General features: G+C 49.7%; 1 protein-coding gene across 1 annotated transcript; it reads right to left on the reverse strand.

Annotated features, from left to right (window-relative positions):
- Positions 1–344: 344 nt before the first annotated feature.
- On the reverse strand, positions 345–2,659 carry ADM (adrenomedullin). The gene is made up of 4 exons (XM_081239354.1): positions 2,476–2,659; positions 1,938–2,056; positions 1,636–1,785; positions 345–1,429 (listed from the first exon to the last, which is right to left on the reverse strand). Exons 2-4 carry the CDS (start codon positions 2,033–2,035, stop codon positions 1,111–1,113), a joined length of 567 nt encoding a protein of 188 aa, XP_081095480.1. The 5' UTR covers positions 2,036–2,056; positions 2,476–2,659; the 3' UTR covers positions 345–1,110.
- Between the last annotated feature and the right edge of the window lie 8,920 nt (positions 2,660–11,579).

Genomic DNA, 11,579 nt, shown 5'->3' on the forward strand with positions numbered 1-11,579 from the left:
CTCCACAAAATCTGGGACTCTGTTGCGTAATCGGGAGAGTCCAGGCTCGCCTCCCCACTAAGGGTTCACCCTACCACAACCGGCCCGGCCGCCACACGAGGCTGTGACCTGGAGCATCTCCTCGAAGCCCGGACCCGCACGCAAGACACGCTCTCCGCATGTCCCACCAGAGAGCGTTACTCCGACAGCTCAGCCAGCGCGGAGAACAGCCAGCACGCGCCAGCGCAGCCGTCCTACCTTCCCACTCCAGGCGGCTGGACCCCAAAGCTCCCGGACCCCAGGGCTCCCAAGCGGACCAAGACTGGGGACACCCTCCCTCCCAAGACTCGTGACCCGAGAATGAATCAGCATTGAGACAGTTTATTGGTTTGCTACTTCGCATATCACCCATTTTATGTAAATAGATTATACAGACATGGTGTTTTCTTCTTCCACAAGAGGCAACCAGTCTCTCTTTCACGCACACACGCTCACATTCCACGCAGCACACAACGTTACACCTCTCTGAGACATTCACGTATTAAAATAGAGGGGAGGGGAACAATATAATTGCTTTAAAATGCCCTTAATACAATATATAACGTACAAAAATATCTCTATATTTGAAGTTACAAAAAAAATCTTGACACAACAAACTTAAATATTGATAATTACCTCTGTATATACAACACACATTGCACTTTTCCTCTCTAGGTTTTGGAAAGTTCAAGTAATAGTGAGGCTTGCGCCCCGGTGGGGTGACACCCCGTCAGAAATCAGTTTGTGGGCGGGCACGGCAGTGGCTCAGACCCTTGCCCCTGGGGGTCTCAGCATTTATTTCGCAGTTTCTCCTCTCCGTGAGCCTGGCAAAGGACACTCCTTTGGATTCCTCTGCACCCCCTCCCCACCCGGGGCACCCGGGCCGAATTAGGTTGAAGAGAACACTGCCTCCGAGGTGGACGGGGTCCTGCAAAGCCAGGGCTCGCCGCCGGACGGTGCCTCCCGGACTCGGTCTCTCAGGGCTGTCTCAGCCCAGGTCCCATAGGCTGAGAGGCTCGGCTAGGGGAAGTCCTCCGTCCCGGGAGGAGCCGGCGGGATGCATGTGCGACTGTTCGCTGCTGCCACAGGCGCCTAAATCCTAAGGAGGGTGGCGAACACTTGATGAGCCCGGGAGGCCGGGGCCGCGCGCGCCTGTGGCTCCTGGGAAGACAGAGTCCGTCCCAGGCCGGCCTCGGGCAGGGAGCGTCGGCGCCGGCGGCCGTAGCCCTGGGGGCTGATCTTGCTCCTGGGGGCGACGCCGTCCTTGTCCTTGTCCGTGAACTGGTAGATCTGGTGCGCCAGCTTCTGCACCGTGCACGTCCCGAAGCGACAGCCAAAGCTTCGCAGGCTCTGGAAGTTGTTCATACTCTGGCGGTAGCGCTTGACTCGGATGCGGGCGGCGTCCGGACTGCTGGAGAAGGGAAGGAAGGCCACATGAGACCCCCATCAAGCAGGTCTTTGGCCCCAGCCAGCGGGAACGGAGCCATTCTAAGACCAGAGGGAGCTGCTAACTGCTACCTCCATCTGAACTGCCATACAGCCCCGATGATCCCCAGGGCCAGGGCAACGGAGGAGAGCTCCCCTTGCCCACCCGGCGACGGCGCCCCGCATAGTTACCTTGCCTGGGGGCTGCGAGAGGCGCCCTTCACATCCTGCGGCCGAACGAGAGTCTGGGCAGGCCCTTCCTTCACGTCGGCGAGCCCTGTGGGGTAGCTGCTGGACTCGCGAAGTTCTCTTTTTCCACGACTTAGAGCCCACTTATTCCATCTAAACAACACAAATAGACTCGATTCGCAATCGTCCAGGCGAGGTCTTGGCCCATCCCTGATCCTGTTCACTTCTAACCCCTCGGGGACCAATGGTTAGTTTCCCTTGTCTTGCAGGTACCAGAACTGGGGCAGGCGCTGCCTGCGACTCACTTCTTTCGGAACTCTGCCGCCACGTCGAGCCGTGCGGTGTCCGCGCCTAGGAAGGCGAGCGAGCCCAGATACATGAGGGCGACGGGAACCAGCTTCATCCCGGCGTCGATGCGTAGACCCTGGGGAAGGAGAAAGAGGAGCCGAGCGTGAGCGCCCGGGTCTGCCGCACCGCCGGGCGGGGCACGGAGGCGGGCGCTCAACCCGCGCTCTGCCGGACTCAGACGCTTATCTCCCCGGGGCGCAGAGAGGCGCCAGCGGCATTTGCACCCGCCAGGGGGGTGACAGGCCCCGCAGGGGAGGCCGCTGCCCCGCGCCAGGCTCCCAGAGGTTCCCCGTTCAACTTCTCGGATTGGCTGACGGAGCAGAGGGGACTGGGTCTCTGGAGTTCCAGCTGTGTCCACAAGCTGGGCCCGGGATGTGGGACGCACCCGGCAGAGGACCCTCCAAAGTGGATTGTACCCCTCCCTCACCCAGCGCTCCTAGTCTCCGGCCTGGGCAAGCCTCCCCACCTTTAACCCGCCCGGCCCGCGGTGCTTACCTGCTTGAGGGGGTGATCTATCGAGATCTTTGGAGGATTAAGTCTGAGACGTCGCTCTGGCAGTGGCAAAACCCCGACGTCCAAGCTGCGGTGAGAAACCAGAGGTGGCAAGGTTCGACCCGTTCCGCCTAGTGTCACCAAGAAACCACTGAGTGGCCGGCTCGCGTTCCTCCGCTTTATAAGAGCGCAGGGGGCGGGGCCTAGGCTGCCCTCGCGCCCTCCCTTTCCTCCCTAAGGGCGCGCGCTCTGCAATCGGGCGCGCGCATTGATTGCCTGCGGGTGTGGGGTTCGGAGGTGAGGTGGGGGTCCCTCATGCTTACAGGGCTCAGAGATGAGCTCCAGGAGATTGGTGCAGGAACTGCCTCAGCCCTGACTCACTGGGCACAGAGTTCAGACCTTAAGCCGGGACGAAGCAGAGCCGGTACAACCTCTTGGGGGTCCTTACCTAGGACTTATGCAGCCCAGAGTGTAACGTCTTCTGGCACACAACTGCAAGAGCCAGCGCGGGGTATCACGCGGATGACCCGAACTCCGGACCTCTGGAGCTGTGGCCTCGAGTGGACCGCGCCCCGTGCCGGCTCGGCGCCTGACCTGGCCGCGACCCCAGACTTCAGCAGAGCCTCAGGGGCAGAGCACAGAGCACAGCTGAGAGAAGGGGGGCTAGCCGAGACTCCGGGGTTCTGAGGATGGGCTAGTAAGATTTCGCAATAGGGGCAAGGCTGATTTGAGAATTGGGATTTAGAAGAGGGGACTTACCTGAAGTTTCAGAATTTGCATGCCTATTTGGAAATAAAGGAATAACCAAAATTAGGACGAAGAATACAGTTTCATTTTTTCCCCTTTTAATCCAATTATGCCTTATAAGGTTACAACCTGAGAGTTTGCCTGGCTGCCCTCGGAGCCTTCATTCACCCCTTGTAAACGTGAGGATGCTGCCAGGGAGCACACTAATGCTTCACGTATGTTAATCCCTTTACAGTTTACAAAGCATGGCCACATCCTGATCTCCTTTGATCTTCACACCTACCCTTGAGTTAGCCAAGGAAGGTAACATCAACTTTCTACCTGGTGAAATGAGAAAACTAAAGTTCAGAGGGGTAAGCATTTGCCCAAAGTCACACCAACGGTGGTAAACAGTAGTGTCCTAGCTCGGCCCCGCAAGCATGCACGGCCGACTGGACTGGGGCGCCGCGTGGATTTTTCTAGGCTAGTGCCATCATCTTGTCAAGGGAGAGAGGAGAGTCCTAGCCCCCGCCCAAGGATTTATGCCTTTTCATGATGAATCACCCCCAAGCACGTTTGTCACCCGTTTATGCTCTTCCATCACTGCTTCTTGACTTCACTTTCTTACTTAACTTCGGGAGGCCAAACTAGGGAGGGAACTTAGCCCCGCGGGACTCCCTACTTCTTGAAGGAGGGCCTCTGGTGTCCTATCACCCACTTCCCTGGATGCAGGTCCTGAAGCCGAGGGCCTAGACTGAGAGGCGGAGGGCGCGGGACCACTGGGACCCTGTGGTGCAGCTTCTACTCTCACCGTACGGCAATTCTCTTTGTGGACCTGGGCAAGTTATGCACCCCACCCTCTGGTTTCCCCATCTATAACTTACCCCCAGCTTCCTACCTGCTCTGCCACACTGGTTCTGAGACCCAGTGCACAGGACCTTGCCTGCCCTGGGCCGCGCACTGCTGGCTCAGCCGCCTTTTCACTCCCAGGACTGACCAGTGGACATTGCACCTGGGAAGGAATGGCCGCGCCGAAGTTATTTATTCTGAGGGCTCTTCTGCGAGGGGGTCACCTGAGCGGACCTGAGTTCCAGCTGAGGGTGGGGGGTCAGATTCCTGGCTCGGGCTCGGGGATGGGCTGGGGACGCCGAGGGTCGGAGGAGTGCAGCGCAGCGCACTGGCTAGGTTCGGGCAGCCTGTCTGGTTTCATTCAGGGCAGTTGCCGCAGTAGACCGGGTCTGGCGGCTAGTCTGCCTGCACCGCAGACAGCAGGTATTACTGAGCGCCTGCTCTGTTTCCAGGAGCCTCCCCAGACTAACTATTCTGTTTTGCTCGCTCGTCTCCCACTTCTCAATGCTTCCTTTCAGTTCGTCCCTTACGAGTCACGCTCTTCGCAGCGACCCTGTCCAGGACCGGCTGTCTGTCAGTCTTGTCTGAGGATGCGACATACTCGTCGCCAGCTTCCAGCTGGGTCCGCGCCAAGACAGGTTTTTACTTTCATTTCCCCGGCGCGCGCTTCTGGCTGCCGGGGAGGTCAAGGACAGCTGGGCGCCGGCCCACAGCCAGGGAAGGTCCCGTGGTCTGGACTCGTTCCTTCCAGTTCCCACCAGCCCTGGGGGGTTTGGTCTGCAGAGGACTCTTCAGCTGTACCTCGTGGCCTCCCGGCTGTGTCCTTTAGGAGAGCCCTGGTTCCAGGAGAGAGGGAGGGTGGAGGGGATGGGGGAAGGGACCGGGGACGGAGCTCTTGGTGCAGACTTCGCTTTGAGCTGCTGGAGGCTTCAAAAAGCAAACCCAACCCAGAAGTGGAGACTCCGCCAGGCTCCAGTGCCTACGCCAGCAGCATAGCGGCGGTGCCAGGAATTCCCACCTGAGAGCCTTGGCACAATGCTATCAGCCCAAGTGTGTCTTACAGCTCTGGCACTTAGAGGGCTGACGCTTGAGAACTCCGTCAATTCTTTAAGCCCTGTGTTGGCAGCTCGGGGTTTTGCTAGAACACCCGTATCTTCGAAAGTGTGTGTGTGTGTTTGCTTGGGTCGGCGACAAGGGCCGGAAGGGTTCCCCAAAGTGTCGTGGAGTATAAGTCGAAAAAAAGATATAAAGTTTTCCAAATGTTGGCATCTATTTTTTCCCTTGGAACCTGAGGTTCGTTTACTTTAACAAAGGGGGAAAAATCACTAGAATGCATTCACGGTTAAACGTCGGATATAGAAGGAAACAACTTAAGGACTTCTGCTTCTGGCGATTTGTAAACGTGGAGTTTCATCCATTCAAGTTGCAGCGATTGTAGATTCACACAGAGTACAAGGAAGGAAGGAAGGAAGTGAAGGAAGAAACATCTTTAAAATCTCACTGGCAAGACAAGTGAAAGAAGCAGAAGAAAAGAAATTTTGGTTGATGAAGATCCACTTCTTTTGTGCCCAAGAATTTTAAAAAAATAAACCCCCAAAGCACTGTAATAATTGTGTGTATTCTGACATCATATATACAGACATACAAATATGCTGAAGCCTTGTTGTATAATGGTATCTCAACTTCTTCACATTCCAACTGAATTATTTTTAGGCCCTAAATCCAAACCTTATTCTTAGTAATGTAAGGAGTTTTAAAAAATTTTTGGTGGTGGTTTCTCAGCTAACACTGTGGACACAATCCCTAAAGCCAGTGTGACCACACTCAGGTCATAAAGAACAGAAATGAGAAACAATAAATAATATTAATAATATTTAAAAGAATAACTAAACTTGAATAGCTAAGTGCATTGCATAATTATCTCTGATGCCTCTTTTTTCAAACAGGAAATTTTACAATGCATTTATTGTTCATATGGTTCAAAATGCCTCGGCTAAGCTGAGGGCTTGTTTACCAAGTCCATTTGAAAACAAGTTTCAAGAAGCATCCGGGAGTCATAACACCAAGTGGTTTAGAGAAAGGAGCCAATCAGCTACTCAGATTTAGTCACAGGAAAAAGTAAAGCAGGATACAAAGCTCAGGGCACTTTTTTTTTTTTGGAATCTCTGACTTCTCTAAGAAGCTAATAAGATATAGATCCTTTCCAGAAAAATGCACATGTACATAAACCAATTTAAGTATAAAATAAGCATACGATTTCAGGAGATTGACCAAGTAAAGAATGCTGACACAGAATAAAAAGCACTGTTTCTATAGCATTAATTTCTGTCTTGGAGTGGTAGAGGCAGGGAGGGCAGTTAACCTCTCTCTTTCTAGGGCATAGAATTTTCCAGAGCATCAGCACAAAGAAAAGTAATGCTTTTGCTGCCTCATTTCTGTGCTCTTGCACAAAACATATGGACAGAAATAATCAGTCCTTGTATGTGATAAAGAAGACAAACCTCCCTGAAGCTTAGGGAATATAAGTTGCTATAGGACAGATGAAAGAGAACACAGAGAAGATGGTTAACATATAGAAGCTTCTTATACTAACAGCTATAACAGAATGAGGTGAAATGACTTCAAGAGAAATTTTCTACTGATGGCCCAATGAATGGCATTAATAAATGGAGTATAAAAGAGATGATTCGATCATTTGGGGTTATCCCTAGACAATGAGAATGGTGTTAATGAGAGCAACCATCATGCTACCTGCCTCGAGGTGGGGATACTGTACTATCAGATTAGAACTGTAGGAATGAGGCAATTCTAATGTATGGGCCTACATGAGTTGAATGTTCATTCATTCCTTCAACAAACATTTACCAAGCATGTATTATATGCCTAACTCTGTGCTAAATGCTGGGCATACAATAATCAACAATGCAAGCATCATTCTTGCCCTCAGTGAGCTTACAGCATGGTAGGGTAGCCAAACATAAACAAATCCTCATAGGAATAAATACACGATTACAGACTGTGGTAAGTGTTCTGAAGGAAAAGCAAGATTAGGGGGACCTAATGTTCCAAATATAAGGAAGAGCATAGGCAAATGCTTAGAGATGAGAAAGAGCTTGGAACACTAGGGAAGAAAAAAGGAGGCCAGTGTGGTTGAAATGTATTGAGTGAGGGAGAAGAGAGGCATGAAATGAGATTAAGGAGGTCATCAAGGTTAGAGTAAATAGGACCCTTTGAGATATGATGAAGATTTTGCACTTTATTCATAGCGATTTGGGAAGCTTGACAGGTTTGAAGATGGGAGAGACATGATCTGATACACATTTATTTAAAAGATCATTGTGGCCATTGAATGTGATGACTGGATTAGGGAGGAGCAAGAAGGGGAGCAGTGCAGTGGTGGTGCCCTGGAGCAGGGGTCCCCAACCCCCGGGCCATGGACCAGTACCTGTCCGTGGCCTGTTAGGAACCGGGCCACACAGCAGGAGGTGAGCAGCACGCAAGCGAGAGAACCTTCATCTGTATTTATAGCCACTCCCCATCTCTTGCTTTACTACCTGAGCTCCACCTCCTGTCAGCATTATCTTGAGTTGTATAATTATTTCATTATATATTACAGTGTAATAATAATACTAGAAATAAAGTGCACGATAAATATAATGTGCTTGACTCATCCCAAAACCATCCCCGCACCCTCGTCCGTGGAAAAATTCTCTTCCACAAAGCTGGTCTCTGGTGCCAAAAGGGTTGGGGACCGCTGCCCTGGAGAGATCGGAGAGGGCCTAGTCCTACCATAATCTCAATTAGTTCACCACACACACACACACACACACACACACACACACTCCACTCTAAACTTCACCAACAGAGCTGGCTTCATGGATGTGCACCCTGTTCAGTCACACAGGACCCCACACTTTGTTTCATGCTCTGCTTGTTGCTGTTTTGAAATTCTTAATAATTTTTGAACAGAGAGGATCCTTTATTTTCATTTTGCTTTGGCCTCTGCACATAACATAGCCAGTCCCACTCACCAGATAGACATGCAATCTAAGTAAAAACAGTCTGCAACCTCTCACAGCACCTATCTATACTGCTAATGTCAGGGATACTTTACGTGAGTGTCAGAATTCAATTATTCATATAATCACACATGTGAAATCATTTGTAGGACAATTTCTATTAGCCATCTCTGAAGCCTCCTTCCTGCACCCTAAACAGACACCCAAGGTAGAAACAGTATGTTTCCTATACAGATTTACTTTGAAGACAGGGTTCATAATCCACTTACTGTCCTGAAGTTTTACCTACAGGGAAAGTCTGGGATCACCAATGAAGCAGGGAAACCAGTTAGGAAGCTCTTGCAATAGACAAGGTGGAAGGTGATAGTGGCTCAGACTAGTGGGGTGGCAGTGAGGGGGGGGAGAGAAACTTACATATTTGGGAAGTAGGATCAATAGGACTGAGTGAGGAATGTGGGGCTGAGAGAGAGGCAGGTGTCAAGGGTAGCAATCATTCAGTTTCTTACTTGGGCAACCGAGTGGATGGAGATGTGGCAATGGATCAGGGAATTATCTACCACAGCTGCTTAGTCTCCTTTGTTACTTGTTGGTAGAGACTGTTTGAAGAGGCCCCAACCCTGCCTGCAGATGTTTGGTCAAGTCGAACTCTCATATTGCCTCTTTGAACTGTAGTGGCTAACCACAGGAAGCACTTGAAATGACTGTACAGATCAACCACTTACTCCACGACAGCCAAATGTAGGAGCAGCAGGTTGATAATTCTTGCTGACTAGTAATCAGCTCCTTTTTGACTTCTAAAGCATAAAGGAAAGGCATCTGCTATGTACACACCATCATTGTATTGCATAGTCTTCCTCCCTCCCTGCCACCCTTCAGTAAAACAAATCTGAGTTTGTTTTACCCCTCACTCTTTGGTGAGAGGTGATGGTGGTTATCTCAGGGGATGGTCTGGCCTTCAGCCAACCTCAGTAATCAGGCTGCCTTGTCAGGGCTTATCAGTTTCAGCAGACTGGCAGCTGTTGGCCGAGAAGCAAAGCACAGTTCCAGTGTATGCTAAATATGTTCACATGTATATTCAAATACATGATGCCTTTATATACATATACCTGGGGTATGTCAAAATCCCTATGCTACAAAACACCCATTTTCAAATGGTCTGGCAGCCTACCTATGACCTAACAGGTGAAACATGTCTAAATGCAAACAGCACTTGATTTGAGGCTTGAAAACAGCTAAGCTTTGATTTAAAAAAAAAAAATTTAAACCAACACTTGTGAATGAAATAAAAACACATTTTAAAAGTAAAATGTGACATCCTACCTCATGTCATATATAAAAATCAACTCAAAATGGGTCAATGGCCTAAAACAAGAGTAAACTATGAAACTCTTAGAGGAAAACATAGGAGTAAATCTTCCCTTCCAAGGAGTGATCTTGGATTTGGCAATGGATTGCAATGGAAGCCAGGCAATATGACACCAAAGCACAGGAAACAAAAGAAAAAATAGATAAATTTGACATCACATTGTATAATACATACAATGGAATATTATTCAGCGATGAAAAAGAATGAAGTACTGATACATGCTACAACATGGATGAACCTCGAAAACATTATACTAAATGAAAGAACCCAGACACAAAAGGTCACATATTGTGTGATTGTATTTATATCAAATATCCATATTAGGTAAATCCATAGAGACAGAAAGCAAATTTGTAGTTGTCAGAGGCTGGGGGAGGGGAAAATGGGAGTGACTGCTTTACGGGTGTGGGCTTTTCTTTTGGGTGATGAAAATATTTCGGAACAAGATAGACGGGGTAGTTGCACAACATTGTGAACGTACTAAATACCACTGAATTGCACACTTTAAAATGGTTCATTTTATGATGTGTAAATTTCACCTTAAAAAAAGTGAAATGGGGAAGGAACATGATAGCTGCCTTAAAAGTCAGAAAGGCTATCATAGATTTTATTTTTTCTGGGTATTTCCATGGCGCAAAATTGGGAGAAGTTACAGGAAAACTCTGAGTAACAAGGAAGAACTTTCTAACAATAGGGTTGTTAAACAGTGGAATGGGCTAGCTCCCAGGAAAGTTAAATTAGGCTTTACTAAAAGTGATCAAGTTGGATGATGAGCTCTCAGGGAATTTATAGAGAGGATTCTTACTTGAGGTTTGACTGAAGCATTTTAGTTTTAATTGTTTTCAAGATCAATCTGTTATCTTGCCGCCACCTCTGCAACTAGGCTGATTCAGTTTGACCATGTGCAATTTGCAAATGAACTCCTTGAGTTAAAGTATTCCTTCCTGGGAGTTTCAGTTCTAGCACAGCCCAACCCTCTCAATCTGCGGGTGAAAAAAGCACCACACAGAAAGAGGAAATGATCAATGACAGTAAACTTTCAGTAGCTGAGACACCAAATCTCTGAACTCACAGTTCAGAGTTCGAGCAGCTTCCTGCTGGTAGTTGGGGGAAATTGTATGCATTCACTCATTAAACATACTCGTTAAGCACTTAAGACACTTTGCTAAGAGCTCTTATATGTAAATGAGGGGTTAAATCCTCAATTAATAATGAGTAGTGACAAGCAACCAGGAAGATAATCATATTTGCAAATCATGGAGATTCCCACAACTTCAGTCTACCACTTGTAACGTATCCTGCTACTAAAACTTCAGGAGATACTAACAGGACAAAACAAGCTCATCTGGATGCCTCACTTGCCAAATTCGGAACGATCAATAAGAGGTGCAGTAAAAAGAAAGCGATCTAGATAATTCCTAGATTGGATGATGAGATCCACTAATTCATTTTAATTGCATTGTTTGAACAGGGAAGTTAGAAGTTCCTGCTCCTGCTGCAAGAGCCCTGGGACCGCTGCAAGGGGCGAAACCCTAGGCGAGAAGGGCTCCCTTGGGAGAGACAAGCCTCCTCCCTCGGATTCTGTTGTTCCGGGCAGTTCAGGAGGATCCCGGGGATGCCGCGTTCTTCGGAGGAATCCAGCCTCCCCAGGCGCTCTGGGGGAAGCCCAGGCCAACCGCCCCCAGCCCACCCAGCACTAAAGCACGAGGCGCCTCTGAGGATTGAGCAAAACCCTCTTCCTCCTCCGCCTACTCGGTGGCATGTTCCTAAAATTCCCATCTGCACAACATAAACAGGAAACGTGCAGCAAAAGCCCTGGCGGTGCAAATTCCATGCTTCCAGTCGAGGGCGGGAGAATCTCGTCTTGGGAAGGGGAGGGGGAGGGGGGAGGGGAAGCAGCAAACTTTCCAGGGGACCCCTCAACCATCCCTGTCTCTTCTTCCCAGACCCAGAAAGGAAGAGTGGAGAAGGCGGAAGGAAAGACACCCTGCTTTAGGAAAAATAGGGGAGTGGGAGGTGGGCCGCGGAGGGGCAGCCAGGCCTCAAAGTGAACCACCCCAAGCGGCTGCGGTGGCGGCGTGTGGTAGCAATACGCCCGGCAGCCCACTCCCCAAACCAGCTGTCCTAGCGGCGCCAAGAGGGTGGGG

The sequence above is a fragment of the Mesoplodon bidens genome, assembly GCF_964165515.1.
Source record: "Mesoplodon bidens genome assembly, chromosome: 7".
NCBI lineage: Eukaryota > Metazoa > Chordata > Mammalia > Artiodactyla > Ziphiidae > Mesoplodon > Mesoplodon bidens.